We start from the raw sequence: 17407 nt of genomic DNA on the forward strand, positions 1-17407 counted from the left end.
CGACCCCAGTGAGTGAGTGACCAATGTCCAGAGAAGGTGGAGGAGGAATATAATAAGGTAGTGAATAAGAAAAAGAAAAGGAAGGAATACGTGGACTCAAAGAGTCCAAAGAAGAAGGAAAATAAGCGGGAAGAGACACAGCAGGAGATTCCAACAATGGCAACAAAGGAAACCAAAGTAGAAAACCAAGTGGAAACACAGGAACAATAAAAAAAAAAAGAAATAGCAGATGGTGACATATTCGAAAAAGACGGAAATTGAAAAACAGAATAACCAAAATGAAGACGGTAAACACAGAGAAGACAAACAAGGACAGACGGAGGGATTAAGTCGATTATATCGACCCCAGTACGTAACTGGTACTTAATTTATCGACCCCGAAAGGATGAAAGGCAAAGTCGACCTCGGTGGAATTTGAACTCAGAACGTAACGGCAGACGAAATACCGCCAAATATTTCGCCCGGCGTGCTAACGGTTCTGCTAGCTCGCCACCTTAGAAGTTAATAACAGAATATTATCCAGAGAAACACCCAAGGCAACTGTGATTGACAAGAAGGATGTGAAGAACTGGGAGAATTATTTGGAAATAAGATCGACCCAGAAGAAGAACGCGTGGAGTCTGATGACTTGCCGCCAGTGATAGATTATGAGGACCAAATACCGTACATAAAAGGGTACGGAAAAGCAAATTAATGACTGATACAAAAGGAATAAAAGAGAAAAAGAAAACATTTAACTAAAACATTTAAAATTTATTCTGCTTGCGAGTGGACAGCATGCATCCATTTTCACCTCCATTATTATAATTCATCCTTCGTTCGTTCGTTCAAATGTTTTATATCCCCACCGTAATGTCCTGTTAGTCCTTGTGCTGTCCCCTCTGTGCGTTATGGCCCCGTTGTGCCAAAATAAAGAATGAGAACTTTGTGGTATTTCGTCTGTCGTTACGTTCTGAGTTCAAATTCCGCCGAGGTCGACTTTGCCTTTCATACTTTCGGGGTCGATAAATTAAGTACCAGTTACGCACTGGGGTCCATGTATTCAACTTCATCCGTTTGTTTGTCCCCTCTATGTTGTCCCCTTGTGGGTAGTAAAGAAAGAAGAAGAAAAAAAAAAAGAAATGAGACGTCATTCGGTAAATTCCGTTAATTCACTGAACGAACGCATGGCAGAGACGTAAAGGGACCCGTCCACCCCTTTAGATAAAAAAAAAATTGTTTTTATGGATTCCCACGTTTTCGGCTATGGAGATTTCCGATTTTGAAAAGAAAAACTGTTAGTAAAATTTCAATTAAAAAAAGACCCAAAAAAAAAAAAGACCCCCGGAGATTACCGAAACCCGTTCCGTTGGTCCCGAATCAGAAGATAGTCGAAGTATGTCGCTGAGTCATTTGGGCGATATGAAGTGGTCTGGCGTTGACGGATCTATGTTTCGAGAAATTTATGGATTTACAGCGAAGAAAAGATTCCCAGAATTTCTTATAACATTTCCCAAACCCTTTTGCCCAAGTTTATTCCCTGCTCAATTCCCAACGGACGTTTCAGTCCTTAAAACAAAAACACTTTCATTTCACTTTGTCACGTATTACTCTGAAGGAAATTACTCTGAAAGAAACCTTTGCAGAAAAGAAGGTCAGTAGATTCATTCCATATTTCTTTCATTGTGTTATCGCAGTTTTGTGAGATTTGGCTGTTATTTCTAGCATAATTCCTCTGTTCATTTTCAGGCAGCGGGATGAAGGAGGGTTGCCAACTTTGTTCAGCTACAATAAAGGACATAAAAAAAACTTTATTGATATTTAAGTGCACAAATTTTGATTCAGTTCCTAGAGATGCCAATATTTTAATATTACATTTCGTCTCTCACCTAAATGTAAATACAAAGACAAGAACGAGAAGACATATATTTTACTTTGAACAAAAGATTCTAACCTTTAAAACTATTGTTGCCTTGGTTTTTTGCTGCCTTCATAAAATTGGTATCATCTTTGATGTCTTTCAATCAATTATCTTTTATGTTTAAATATATGAGAGGTTCGTTTTCGATTCCAAAGAGCATCGGTTCCTTTCATCTCGCCATTTAGATGACACGAAACTCAAAAACTCTCTCGCACAATAAGATGATGTTCCAGGAAAGTACAAAGGAAACTGTTTTGAAAACATTGATAGACTTAAAGTCCATAGATTTCAAAATAAAATACCACTTTCTGCATGTTGTTTTTGAGTTTATGAAGAATTCAGAGCTTTTGTCGAAGTTTCTTTGAATTAATACTTCTTCATCAGAAAGTTCATCCGTCTATAAGCTTTCCTTCTAGCTTCAAATTTCGGTACTACTTCTACAGATTTGCGAAACTTTTCGAATAAATGGCCTAAGGAACTTAGATTTCATAATTTGCCAAATGTTTGAATTTTCATCGAAATCTATTCTTTTACCCAAATTTTTGATGGCAGAAGTAAGAGAAAATTTAAAGTCTTCAACTTTCATTCGAACCTCATCAATTTTTCAATTGTTGTTCATCTTGAAAGCCGAAAAAATTCTTCTGCATATCGATCTATTGATTCTTAAATCTGTCCTGATATCGAAAATATCTACTGCTGTACTTTCAGGTTCTTTTCAAGTTCTTTAATTGATAATGTGTATACCCCCATTACATGTTGCGAAAACATCAGATAGAGTTCAATAATTTGGAGGGTATTTCTGTGGAATCCCGTCAATGGAAAGAAGTTTATATAATTCTTTAGAGGAATCAGTTCCTAAGAAAATAGGAACTCAAGGCTTTCCCAGAAAGTAAAATTCTTTCAATACATGTCTGAAGTGATAACCATCTGGTAGGTACATGCCGAAGAATCTCTCCATATTCTGTCTCTGCAAATAAATGAAAGTCTTTAAGAGTTTCAGTTCTTTTTGCCGATACTGAAAAATGCCCAGATATCTTTAGGATAATATTTTCTACATCACCATAAGTCGGCGAGCTGGCAGAACCGTTAGCATGCCGGGCGAAATGCGTAGCCGTATTTCGTCTGCCGCTACGTTCTGAGTTCAAATTCCGCCGAGGTCGACTTTGCCTTTCATCCTTTCGGGGTCGATTAAATAAGTACCAGTTACGCACAGGGGTCGATATAATCGACTTAATCCGTTTGTCTATCCCCTTGTGGGTAGTAAAGAAACAATATTTTCTACATTTAAGTTTTCCAAAGCACTTTTTACTGAATTATGTAAAATGTGTGCACTGCAATTGGCTTTAATAACACTGTTATTTAGTGTGAGAATGTTAGAATATAAAGAATGCTTTATTCCAAAATTGCAACTTGTATTATCTGCAGTAAAACCTGAAACTCTTTCCCAGTCAAGTTGCAAATTGCCCAAAGTCTTTCTCAAACGTCCTAAACATGACATCTACACTTTCATCAGCATTCTCAAAACAGTCAATAATGTTATTATTCTCTGCACCATGTTCCATATTGAAATATTGAACACATATGGGAAACATTTCCCTGGGTTTTTTTTTGGGGGGGGGGGACTAGAAATATCAATTTGAAGGCAAAACTATAGAGGAGGATCATGTTGTTTCGAATCTTTCAATGCTACCTCTAATGCTTTTTTGATGTAACACATTCGTAACTATGGCCTCCGATTTGGTCCGACCACAAGATATCTTTCCAGCTACTTTGGAATCCTGGTAAAATTTTGAATTTAATTTCAAGCTACAATCAAGGGAGTTGTAGGAATGATTGTGTTTAACTGCATGATATATATTTGAGCTACTTCTCAAGCAATTACATTATCTTCTTCTTTTGTATTGGCTTTCACGAAAAATTTATCAATTAAAGATTTGGAAAGTGAAGCACTGCGGTTACTTTTATGCCTATCAGAAGTCTTGTGCTGTTTGATAGCTACAACCCCATACAGCCAATTTTAAGGTCCTATTACGAGTAATGCATTTTGCCTCTTGTTGATTAATAAGTTGCTGCCAACCATTTATACTCCTTTTCCAGTTTTTGTTATACGAGCACAATCTCTTCTTTATCGCTGAGGGTTCCCCGTCACTACAAAATATTAAGCAGTCGCTGCTGTCCCGCCTTACTAATGCATTAAAACCTTATGAAAGAAATAGTTGATTTAGCATTGAAATAAATATATGTTCCAAAGCAAGGTCGAGAGTCGATGATGAATCATATACGCGCACAAACGCCATTAGAAGATATTTAAAATATGTGACTATAGCTTAGGCTATGGTAGGTCTATTTAGCTTCTGAAAAATCAAATTCTGCTAGCGCATAAACCCCAGAATTTCTTATAACTTCAAACTCCTATATTCTCTAGCCTACTTCTTTGCCATTTAATGGTGTGTGTGTGTGTGTGTGTGTGCAAGAGAGCTAGCACCCAACTGAATTAGCGACAAGCACTGGGCCTCACAGGCTTGCGATGATGTCACTAGCTATATTGAATTTGAAAATAATAATTACTCATTGTAATTTTTCACCACCATGACTATATGAAGTTAAAAAGATAGTATGTGGCCCGACAAACATGTATGTAAAATGTGCACAACTTGGAATGTGAACTGAAACTGAAATGGTAGCACTTGAAAAGTTGGTACATTCTGTAACAGTGTAAAAATGATCATGTCTGGAAAACACACTTTCAATTAATATTGTTATCTGATATTAACATGAAATATTGGCACTACTGTTACAAGTTTTCTCACATAGATTTCACTGTTCTTCTGATATTTATAACAAATTATGGCTTGATTTTGTGAAGGGCCTCATCACTACCTTGTATAATACGCCATATTTGTTTTGGTTGTTCTTTCAGGCAGAGTTATTGCCTTTCCAAATGTCCAACGGCACCTCCTTTTCTATTGTTTTTTCTTTTCTTTTTTCTTGGTGATGATTCTCATATTTAGTAACATAGTTTACGATTTTCTCGTTTTCCCAAAATGAGTGCCTTCGGTTTTGAAATGGAGAATCGAGTTATACATAAAACGAGGCTAATTTTACACCCTGGTCTGCCGCTCTGCCACTCTGTGCTTCTGGTATTGTGCACAGAAGCAGAGTTGACAGTCCGTACTTGCACAAGAAGTAAACGCTTTTGCAGTCACATCTTGAGAGCGGGAAATTGAACTAACAGTCAAAACGATTTCAAAATAAAGGACAAATAATGTCATTTCAAATCTCAATAAAGGACAAGGGCAAATAGTGCTGAATAAAGGATGGTTGGCAACCCTAGCACGAAGTGGCGAGGGGTGTATGGATCAGTTTTGGAATTTCCTCAGAAAATTTGAAATTAATTATCTACCCCCCCCCCATATTTTTAATCGGCAAAATTACGGCATGAGAACCGTTACTGTCAACCAGGAGCACGTGCTTTTGTTTACATTGGAAGAATAAGATTGTCGCTTTCCGTAAATTAAACATTTTGTAAAAATATATGTGGGGTGGCGAGGAAGGGTATCTTTTCAAGTCGGCGTAAAAGCGAGACAGAGAGAGCACGATTGGATCGGGGAAGTTCTTTTGAAGTTGGCCTCTGCTGCTCACTTTTTCTTTCTCTCGGTTTATTTTTTTATGTTTGTTGGCGATTTAATGATCAGATTCATAGATACGTTATTATTATTATTATTATTTTTCGTTTATATTTGTTTTGAAATGTATTATATAAATACAGGCCCGTAATTCTTTTCTTGAAGCCCTTGGATGCAGAGACGTCGTTTTGCACACACACACACACACACACACACACACACCTGTACACACGCCTATGCACACAAACACAGACACACACACACAAGCACAGACACACAAGCGCCGACGCACGCAAGCACAGACACACACACACACACAAGCACGCACAGACACACAAGCGCCAACGCACACACTTAAGCACACGCGCGCACACACACATTAATTCTTCAGATTCACCCCAACTTCAAAAGAACTTTCCTCATACAATCGTACCCTCTCTGTCTCTTTTGCTTTCACGCCGACTTCAAAAGATCCCATTTCCCACCAACACCATATGTAAAAAAATAAAAACTTTCCACGCTGATTGAAAACAAAAAAAAAAGAAAATTCGAAAAAAGTTAAAATTTAAAAATGAGGAGGGAGGGACTTAATATTATGAGAAAATGGTTCATTGCATATTCAAAAAAAGGGCGATTTTCGTGCTGGTGTACTAGTCAACATTAACCTTATCTATATCTATAAAAGGCAGGCTGTGTGTGTAATTTATGCATGTCCACAAATTAGCTCGCAACTTTAAGGACATTGGTCATGACCATGGCTGTGTTTTTGTCAACTTATTTTCCCAAAAGCAACCGCAAATAGCGGTAAAAATCGATTTTCAACCATAACTCTTAGCAATTTCCACGTCAATGAAATCCTTAAGTTTGGTAACATTAGTTAAGTCCCCTGTATAGCAATGGCAAAAAAGGAAATCAAAAGGTAAATTTTGAGATTAACACCCGCAAGATTTTCAGTAAGAAAAAAAAAAACGGATTTTTTTCATAGAATCCAGTACCCTGAGAGAGAGAAGAAGGCCAGCAATTTCATGGGAGGGGGTGAGTTAATTATATTGTTCCCCGGGTGTACAACTGGTACTTATTTTATAGACCCGGAAAAGATGAAAGGCAAAGTCAATCTTGATGGAATTTGAACTCAGAACGTAAAGCCAGAGGGAATGCTGCTAAGCATTTTGCCCAGCATGCTAATGGTTCTGCTAGCTTGCCGCCTTCAGCCTGCATTTTATATTAAAAGGATAAAGACCCCTTTCAGTCATGAATGGCCATGGGATTGCACCTAGAAAGTTCTCCTCCAAGGCACAAGTCCTGGCAAGGTTTCTTTATGGAAGACCAGCAGTCACCCATCCATACCAGCCTCCTCTCTCCCCCCCCAATGTTATCCAAGGGAAAGGCAAAGACCAATACAGCTTGGCACCAGTGATGTGGAAACTCATTGCTACAGCTCACTGAACAAGGAGCATTGTGAAAGAAAGTGTCTTGCTCAAGAACATAACACACAACCCGGTCTGGAAATTGAACTCATTACCTCATGATTGTGAGCCCGATGCTTCAACCACTGAGCCATGCACCTTCATGTATTTTAATTTTGAGCAATAATTATTTCTAAAGTAAAAAGATAAAAAATGACAACAACACTGTGTGAATGATAGAGAAATATTCTATTGAATAGTTTTATTCTTACAAAAGACCCTGGGATTGCACCTAGAATTAGAGAATTTCCTGTATTTTCTTTGTCTTTCTTTTGTTAAATATATTCCTGTTCACTTTATATGTGTTTTATGAATTCCAATTATATTCAATGATTAGAGAATGTAATCAAATAATTAGGATATGCCTGAGAGTCATGAAAAGTAACATAAATATTGGGTCTTTGAAAATTATCAACAGCAGAATTGTAAGAATCCTGTAAAACTTTTAGTCCGTAGTATCCTTGCATCACTCTTCCCACAAGAACACTGCATTTGTATATTCTCTTTATTCCGTTATGGTCAGGAGCAGAATAGGTATCCCTTGCAGAATATTGGATGTCTCTGGCAAAATAAACACCTTCACCATATGCTGTGGCTAAGAAGAGAAAAAAAGATATATATGTATATATATAAATAATAAATATTAGGGAATAAATCCAAATTTACAGGGAAAAAATCAGATTTAGGATTAAATCGATTTTATAGTAAAATATTATAAAATATTATTCGAGACAAAACCACTATTTTGCAAAACAAACAAGGAAAGACTTAATCAATACATAAATTTTAATAAATAGTCAAAAAAACCGCCACTACAATCGTTGTCTTGATCGACAATCTTCAGGTGGACTTCCAATAATTCAGTGTCAATTATGAAGACTTCATAATTTGACACTGAATTATTGGAAGTCCACCTGAAGATTGTCGATCAAGACAACGATTGTAGTGGCGGTTTTTTTGACTATTTATTAAAATTTATGTATTGATTAAGTCTTTCCTTGTTTGTTTTGCAAAATAGTGGTTTGTCTCGAATAATATTTTATGTATATATATATATTGGTGTGTGATGATGAGATATATATATATATTATATATATATCATCATCATCATCATCATTTAGCATCCGTTTTCCATACTAGCATGGGTTGGACGGTTCAACTGGGGTCTGTGAAGCTGGAAGGCTTCATCAGGCCCAGTCAGATCTGGCAGTGTTTCTACGGCTGGATGCCCTTCCTAACACCAACCACTCCGTGAGTGTAGTGGGTTCTTTTTACGTGCCACCCGCACAGGTGCCAGACAGAGCTGGCAAACGGCCACGAACGGATGGTGCTTTTACGTGTCACTGGTACGGGGGCCAGGCGAGGCTGGCAACGGACACAAACGGATGGTGCTTTTATGTGCCACCAACACGAGGGCCAGACAGAGCTGGCAAATGGCCACGAAACGGATGGTGCTTTTACGTGTCACCGGCACAGGGGCCAGGCGAGGCTGGCAATGGCCACGAAACGGATGGTGCTTTTACATGCCACCGACACGGGGGCCAGACAGAGCTGGCAAACGGCCACGAACGGATGGTGCTTTTACGTGTCACCGGCACAGGGGACAGGCGAGGCTGGCAACGAACACGGACGGATGGTGCTTTTACGTGCCACCGACACGGGGGCCAGACAGAGCTGGCAAACGGCCACGAACGGATGGTGCTTTTACGTGTCACCGGCACAGGGGCCAGGCGAGGCTGGCAACGAACACGAACGGATGGTGCTTTTACATGCCACCGACACGGGGGCCAGACAGAGCTGGCAAACGGCCACGAACGGATGGTGCTTTTACGTGTCACCGGCACAGGGGACAGGCGAGGCTGGCAACGAACACGAACGGATGGTGCTTTTACATGCCACCGACACGGGGGCCAGACAGAGCTGGCAAACGGCCACGAACGGATGGTGCTTTTACGTGTCACCGGCACAGGGGACAGGCGAGGCTGGCAACGAACACGAACGGATGGTGCTTTTACGTGCCACCGACACGGGGGCCAGACAGAGCTGGCAAACAGCCACGAACGGATGGTGCTTTTACGTGTCACCGGCACAGGGGACAGGCGAGGCTGGCAACGAACACGAACGGATGGTGCTTTTACGTGCCACCGACACGGGGGCCAGACAGAGCTGGCAACGAACACGAACGGATGGTGCTTTTACGTGCCACCGACACGGGGGCCAGACAGAGCTGGCAAATGGCCACGAAACGGATGGTGCTTTTACGTGTCACCACGTATATATATTTAATTTCATTTCTTAGGGAATTAAAAATTCTGGCATAACAGGGGTTCAAATTATTCTTAATGAGGAAATATATATTTTTATTTAGAGATAATAGGCCTTTCATCTCACCATATAAAGAATTTTAATCTAAATACTTACTACTTTATAACTTGGCTACACATGTTTCTTGAGGTACATTTCCCGGTTCCTTAACCACGCCGTGTTTTGCTGGAACCATTCTTAAATATAACCCCAAACATCAGACCTCTGTATCACTTTCTCATAGTTTGATACTATAAACTATATTCTAATCTTTTAAATAAATAAGATAGGTTCGCCAGACCCTACTGTACAAGCCATAATTTAATTGAAATAAGAAATAAAAAAATAAAATAAAAAAATAAAGATGAAAATAAAAAATATGAATGAAAATAAAAATTTACAAACATTGTTCTTATGTAACTTATGTCTATAAATATAAAATTTATAATATATAGGGATAAAAAAATAAAATAAAATATATACTTGTGATGATATAAAATGAAAGGAATGGCAAAAACAATATATATTCGAATAAAAAGGGAAGCAATGACGAATAAATATTTTCAAATTAAAACTATAGTACGAATGAGGAAATGAAAAGTTTACAAATGATACGAATGATAACAATTAAAAATTTACAATATATATATATATATAGAGAGAGAGAAATTGAGATAGGGGTTGTGAGTGCAACCCACCATGGGATAACATATATCCAATATACTGCCAGTAAAGCACCCAACAAAGTTATTATATATTATTATGAATATACTTATATATATATATAGGTGCATGTATATATACACTTATATGTATGTGTATATTATATATTATGTATATGTACTCATTCTTGTATAGGTGTACCTTCTCTTATATTCTTATTTGGATTGTACTTTATAATCTCTGAAGAGGCCTTGGGATATATTTGTAAGTGTCTCATTTATAACCACATATTAACTTATCACACCTGGCTAATATGAGCATAATGAGATACTCATATCTACATGACTGAAACATCTGTAAGATATAGTTTATATTTATATTTATACTTATTTATATTTATTTATACATATTGTACTTATTGTATCATATTACTCATTGATGTGCACTGTTTTGTTCTGTACTATTATGTTGACCTTGATGTTCATATGTAGTAGGTTAATAAATTATGTGAATGGGTATTATCTGGTAGTTGATTATTGATTAAGGTGTATTCCTCCATTTTCTTATTTTGTATATATATATATATATATATATATATATTTAATGTAGGGGAAAATTTTTTCGAAAAAAAAAACCCTCATCAGTGGCCAGCATATTAAAAAATACCTTTAAAGGTTAAATTTATCAACAACTTATAAATAAGGGTAAACGAAAAAATTTCTAATGCCAAATATGCCGAAGTTGGACATATTGTCCATAACCGTATAATTTTTTCACAATACACACGCTACTCGAAAAAAGGTCGACAGAAATTTCTAAAAAATTCCATTACTACCATATTGGACCGATTTCAGGGTTAGTTAATAAGAACCCTTCCTATGTCAGTGATTTATCCAACTTCGGCATATTTGGCATTAGAAATTTTTCGTTTGCCCTTATTTATAAGTTGTTGATATGTATATATATATGTATGTATGTATGTATGTACGTACATACGTACAGCAATCGATAACAATAACAATAGAGATTTTAGATGTCCAAACAGGGTTATTTCTCCCAATTATATACCCAGCAATGTCAACAGAAACTTCCAGAATGAGTTCCATGTCAGTTGACAGATGTGTGTCATTGAAACTCTGCAAGCATTTAATAGTTCCAAACACTTTGTTAGAAAAGATCTATTAAAAGCCTGACCCTTGCCAATATTTACCATTGAACATGTTTGGGTGGCATTTTGTGGAACCCCACTCTTCTACTCACCCCATATCCATATTCATCATACACATCAAAATCTAATTCCAAAAGATGATAAAAGAGTTAGTGAGAGAAGATCGTTTGAGATATCTAAATGGAGTGACCTCTGTGATGGTACCACTGCTGGTTTATCAGATTTCTATACAGTTATTAAATGTCCCTTAACCAATTTCTAGGCCGTAGCAGACATTGAATATTTCAATGAGAGTTAACAACACTGTATTGATTATCTCAGTATATCTATAATTGACACACTCAGAATGGTGATTGCTAGGCCTGGTGTTCGCTTGTTGATATTTCTGTCCAGTCCTGCCGACCTACCACTACACCTAGTCCTTCTTCCCCAAAACATTACCCCTCTGGAATTCTACCCCTTCTCTTATCTTTCCTGCAATATTTTCATTTACAAAGGTTCAAGAGGAACATTAATGGATGGGGACAGACCCTTCCTCCCAATCCAAATAAAAGTGTTGGTTCCACAATAATAAAATACACCTGGTTTACTCTAGAGCAGAAGATGTTAGGAAGGGGACCTGGCAGTAGAAACGATGCCAAACATGGAATGTGTGGGCAACATGGCATCCTCTCTGTGTGAGAAAGGATTCTAAACAGCAATCAATGTGGAGAGTGACTGCCCAGCTCAAGACAATAGGAAGGGCGGGTAGATGATGATGATGATGTTGATTATAATATACTTACCATTTTTACCACAATAGCTACGGTTGAATCCTGATTTATTTATTCCATCAACAGATCTTTCAGCAGTACCATGCCAAAGGCCATCAACTTCATTTGTAATGTTTGGATTTTCTACCTCAAACTTTCTTTTCAATGCTTGGTATCCATGGTATAATGTTTTATTTTGAATTCTCTCAATCTGTAGAAAGGAAAATTCACTTCTTTGACAAGGAAATAACGTTTGTGGTGAAAAACCCCGACCCTATCTGCTTTTATTTTCTTTTTTATTTGATACCAATTTTGATTCAACTGTAAATTTTGGTAAGGCACAATAGTTTAGCTGCAAAATGGTGTTGCATGTACAATTCAATGCAAGAAGTTAAAGCAGAGGTATTTTTGTTGAGCAAAGATTTCTTGTGAATATCCAAAAACACTTAGAACAATCCCAAATAAGTTCATACATCTTCATCATCATCGTTTAATATCCACCTTCTATGCTGGCATGGGTGGGATGGTTTGACAGGATCTGGCCAGCCAGAGGCCTGCACCAGACTTCTGTGTCTGTTTTGGCAGGCTTTATACAGCTGGATGCCCTTCCAAATGCCAACCACTTTACAGTGTGGAGTGGATGCTTTTTAAATGGCACCAGCACAGACAGGGTCACCAAGTAACTTGCAAGACAAGGATCTTTTGAGAGGGGAGGGGGCATTGGAGGAGGGGATCTTGTGTCAGATGTTGAAACCTTTCATATAACCTTTCATAGTGAGAAAGAAATAGGGGTCTTGTTGTAAGGAGGTACAAGGTTACCTGGCTGATGCGGGGACAGATATAGATAGATCAGGAACGAGGCTAGAAACAACCGTGCTGTCGCAAAGGACATACAATGAAATTTAAATTTTTTATACAAACAAAATGTCTCTTAAAATTTTCTTAACAGCATGCCATCCAATATTGTTTATAAATAAAAGTAAAAATACTAACTTTGATTATACGACAGGAAGGCAACTTCCGACGGAAAGTGGCTTGGATGTCATCATATTCTGGTCCATTTGTTACTGGAACGATTTTAATTAATTCCTTGTCTCCCATTGGTGACCATGTATCAGGGGTCACTTCTAGAGTTCAAACAGAAATCAAATATTTCAGAATTAAAATAAAATTATGAACCCTTTTTCTGTTGAAAGTTTAGAAAAGAAAACAAGAATATTTTGATTAATAGACAAGAAATACTGAAACACAGCACTGTAGTTTTGTAGTAGTAGTAGTAGTAGTAGTAGTTGTTGTAGCAGCAGCAGCAGTAGTAGTAGTGGTGGTAGTAGTAGTAGCAGCAGCAGCAGCAAATGATGGCTGTCCACTTGTGACCGAGGAAGACCATTGCTGACCTTCAGTAACATTGTGTGCTCTAGGACTAACGTATATTTTGCATTTGCAGCCCCAGTGGTGGCTAATGAGCCCTGCTCTTGACAAGCATACACGACTGCAAACATTGCAAACCTAGCTTTACCCATTCACTTCACCAGCTATGCGCTTTTGAGCAGCACACTCAAGTTCTTCATGCAGAACACGTGCTCTCTCAAAGGTGTTGACCCCATATCCTTAACCTGCTTTGTCCTTCTGTGGCAATGACAGGTATTGCTCTCCTAGTCAGTCTCCTGCATATCACAGGTCTTTAATGAGGGCTTGACACAGTCCTTAAATTGCAGCTTTTGTTTCTGCCAGGGTTTCTTTCCATCCACAAGTTCTCCCCCCCCCCCCATATAGCATCTGTTTAGGGATCCTGCTATCCTTCATTCTAATAAGGAGTCCAGTCCAACGTAACCGGTGCTTGTGCACCATCACCTCAATACTCAAGATATCAGCTGTCCTTAGGACCTGTATGTCTGGAGTTTTTAAGGTCCTGCCAACATTCAGAACGTCTCTTAGACATCTCTGATGGAAGCATTCAAGGACTTTTACATGACGTTTGTAAAGGGTCCATGTCTCACATAAGTAAAGGAGTGATGTCAGTACACATGCACGGTACACAGCAATTTTTGTTTACCTTGTGATGCCATGCTGGGACCAGACACGAGGCTGAAGAGACCGAAGGAATCAGTTGCTCTCTGCAGCCTGGAAGATATTTCCTCATCCAGGGAGCAAGAACGGCTGGGTATGCTGCCTAGGTAGACAAACTTGTCTACCACATTCAGTATTGTTCCTTCAACCAAGATAGCTGATACCACATATAGGTTTCCTGGTGCAGGCTGGAACATTACAAAAGTCTTGTCCAGGCTAATGCTGAGTCCACATGCCTTGCAAGAAGCAGAAATACGATTCATGAGTATTTGCATGTCATCCACTGTATGAGTGAGTAAGTGACAGTAATCTGCATAAAGGAGGTCATGATTAAGAGACCGGAAAAGTTCTGAATTGGCAGAAAATCTTGTGTCTGGACATTCTTTCTTTGCTCTGTATTGTTGTCTCACTCTTATAACAGACACAAACATTTGTTGCACGCACTGTTGTTAGTAGTTAAAACAGACACACAGACATTGTTAGTAGTTAAAACAGACACACAGACACTCTTGTCACACACGCTGAGACAAACACTCTGCTAGCACTCACACACACTCTTATTGTACACTTCTGTAAACAAAAGTCTTTCTTTTCTCAAACAGTAGAACGGTTGTGTTTTTCTCCTTATTCTTTACTGGCACTCTTCATTCCTTCATTCCATTTATTTTGACTTATTCTTTTGTGGGACAACCATGCGGCTTTTAAAAGGAGACATTTCTGTCACCATCTCCTTTACATAGGGTCGTTCACTACAAACTCATAAAGCAAAATAAGCCGAATATGCTCATTTGTCACTTTCATTACAGCTTCGAAAAAATAATTGTTAAAATTGAACTGCACTCCTCAAAATTTGCACTAAGAATAAGGGCATGATAAAATTACTACCTGCCTTTATAGCAAGTTGATGCAGGTAGTTCATCTCGACTCTATCTGATTTTAGTTTAGGCAATTGAGAAAACCATATTATTTATGGGATGACCCAATATATATATATATATCATCATTGTCGTCATCCTTTAACGTCCATTTTCATTGCTGGCATGGGTCAGACGATTTGTCTGATGGGTGGAAAGTCAGAAGGCTGCACCAGGCTCCAATTATATCTGACAGAGTTTCTGCAGCTGGATGCCCTTCCTAACACCAACCACTACACGAGTGTAGTGGGTGCTTTTTACATTCCAGTGGCACAAGTGCCAATTAGGCGGTACTTGAGTGGTGCTTTTTATGTGCCACTAGCAGAGGAACCAGTCAAGTGGCACTAGCATTGACCATACTCAAATGGTGCTTTTTACATGCCACCAGCATGGGTGTCAGTCAGGCGGTACTGGCATTGGCCACAACAATGATTTCATTTAACTCAACAGGTCTTCTCAAGCACAGTTTATTGACCGATGATTGACAGGTAATCTTAAATGGGCTGGTTATGCTACACTGGCCACGGTTATGGTCTCACCTGGCTTACCAAGTCTTCTAAAGCACAGCATATCCCCAAAAATCTTGGTCACTTGTTATCGCCCCTGTGAGGCCAAACATTCAAAGGTCATGCTTCACCTCCTCATCTCAGGTCTTACTGGGTCTACCTTTTCCAAAGGTCCCTCTAATGCTAGGGTGTGACTCCTTTTCACACAGCTGTCCTCATCTATATGTAACCCATGACCATACCAACACAATCATCTCTCTTGCACACCATATCTGATGCTTCTTATGTTAAACTTTTCTCTCGGGGTGCTCACACTCTGACATGTATGCACACTGACATTACACATCCAGTGGAGCATACTAGCTTCATTTCTTGCAAGCTTACACATGTTTTCAGCAGTCACAGCCCATGTTTCACTGCCATGTAGCATAGCTGTTCACATACATGCATCATACAGTCTACCTTTTACTCTGAGTGAGAGGCATTTTGTCACCAGCAGAGGTAGGAGCTCTCTGAATTTTGCCAGGCTATTCTTATTTTAGCAGCTACACTCTCAGAGCATCCACCCCACCCCACCACTAACTTGGTCACCTAGGTAATAGAAGCTATCAGCTACTTCTAGTTTTTCTCCCTGGCATGTGACAGAAGCTGTTTTCTGTGCATTTGCCACACACAAAAACTATCTTCTCAGTTAGCCTTCCTTTGATATTGCTGCACCTCTTATGTGTCTAAAGCTTGCACCGTGTACATCTTATGGACTTTCAACCTATACTTTTTCTACAGACCAAGCAGGGTCATCTACCTGAAGGGATTTGTGATTTGTCTGCCTTCCTACTTATTAGGACTTTGGTTTTAGCTAGGTTGACTCTAAGGCTCTTTGATTCTAGACCTTGCTTCCACATCTGAAACTCCTCCTGTTGTTCTGATAGTGACTCAGCAATTAGTGCAAGGTCATCAGTATAGAGGAGCTCCCAGAGGCATCCTGTCTTGAATTCCTCCATTATTTCCTGGAGGACTATGATAAATAGGAGGGGGCTGAGGACTGAACCTTGGTGGACCCCTACCTCTACCCTGAATTCTTCACTACACTCATTGCCAATCTTCACCTTAATGATAGTAGCCATGTAGATAGCTCGTACAGCTCTCACTAACCATATCTATCCTGAGTTTCCACATTGACCACCAGATAAGGGATCGGGGGACTAGCTTTAAAAGTTGAACTCCTAGCAGACTTTTCAGCTCACTCATGAAGAGGGCTCATTGGGCATGTCGTCCAAAACTAAAGGGAGCTAGATTGCATGATTATGATACATCTATAATGAGTATACGCCCTAGTAGCTTTTGATCAGAAGTTAAGGATGAATGAAAATTAATTCTAAGGTGAGGGTTGGCAACGAGTATAGTGAAGAATTCAAGATAGAAGTAGGGGTTCACCAAGGATCAGTCTTCAGTCCCCTCATTCATTATAGTCCTCCAGACAATAACAGAGGAATTCAAGACAGGCTACCCCTGGAAGCTCCACTATGCTCATGACCTTGCTCTAATAGCCGAGAACTAGATACAAAGTTTCGGGTGTGGAAGCAAGGTCTAGAATGGAAGGGCCTCTGGGTATACCTAGCAAAAACCAAAGTCTTAGTAAGTATGATGCATGTGTGCAAACTGTCATGCTACACAGCAGTAAAACATGGGCCATGACTGCTGAGGACGTGTAAGCTTACAAGAAATGAAGCTCGTATGCTCCACTGGATGTGTAATGTCAGTGTGCATACACAACAGAGTGTAAACACCCTGAGAGAAAAGTTGGACCATAAGAAGCATCAAATGTGGTGGGCAAGAGAGACGACTGTGCTGGTATGGTCATGTGTTATGTATGGATGAGGACAGCTGTGTGGGGAAGTGCCACTCCCTAACTGTGTAAGGAACCTGTGGAAGCGGTAGACCCAGGAAGACCTGAGATGTGGCAATGACGGGAAAACAAGACCTTTGGAGATATGATGTGATTGAGAAGACCCTGCAACTAAAGTGGGATCACAGCCATGGC

The 17407-nt window shown here is 39.1% G+C and overlaps 1 protein-coding gene across 1 annotated transcript in view; it reads right to left on the reverse strand.

Annotated features, from left to right (window-relative positions):
• Positions 1-7162: 7162 nt before the first annotated feature.
• The window catches only part of LOC115229727 (protein mono-ADP-ribosyltransferase PARP14-like), a 40076-nt gene continuing 29831 nt past the window's right edge, over positions 7163-17407 (reverse strand). The window contains exons 7-9 of the mRNA XM_029800037.2: positions 12873-13006; positions 11913-12090; positions 7163-7587 (exon numbers count right to left, since the gene is read on the reverse strand). Coding sequence (XP_029655897.1) covers positions 7319-7587; positions 11913-12090; positions 12873-13006 — 581 coding nt within the window. The 3' untranslated portion in view covers positions 7163-7318. The remainder of the gene's footprint in view (positions 7588-11912; positions 12091-12872; positions 13007-17407) is intronic.

The sequence above is a fragment of the Octopus sinensis genome, unplaced genomic scaffold (assembly GCF_006345805.1).
Source record: "Octopus sinensis unplaced genomic scaffold, ASM634580v1 Contig13640_ERROPOS123496+, whole genome shotgun sequence".
NCBI lineage: Eukaryota > Metazoa > Mollusca > Cephalopoda > Octopoda > Octopodidae > Octopus > Octopus sinensis.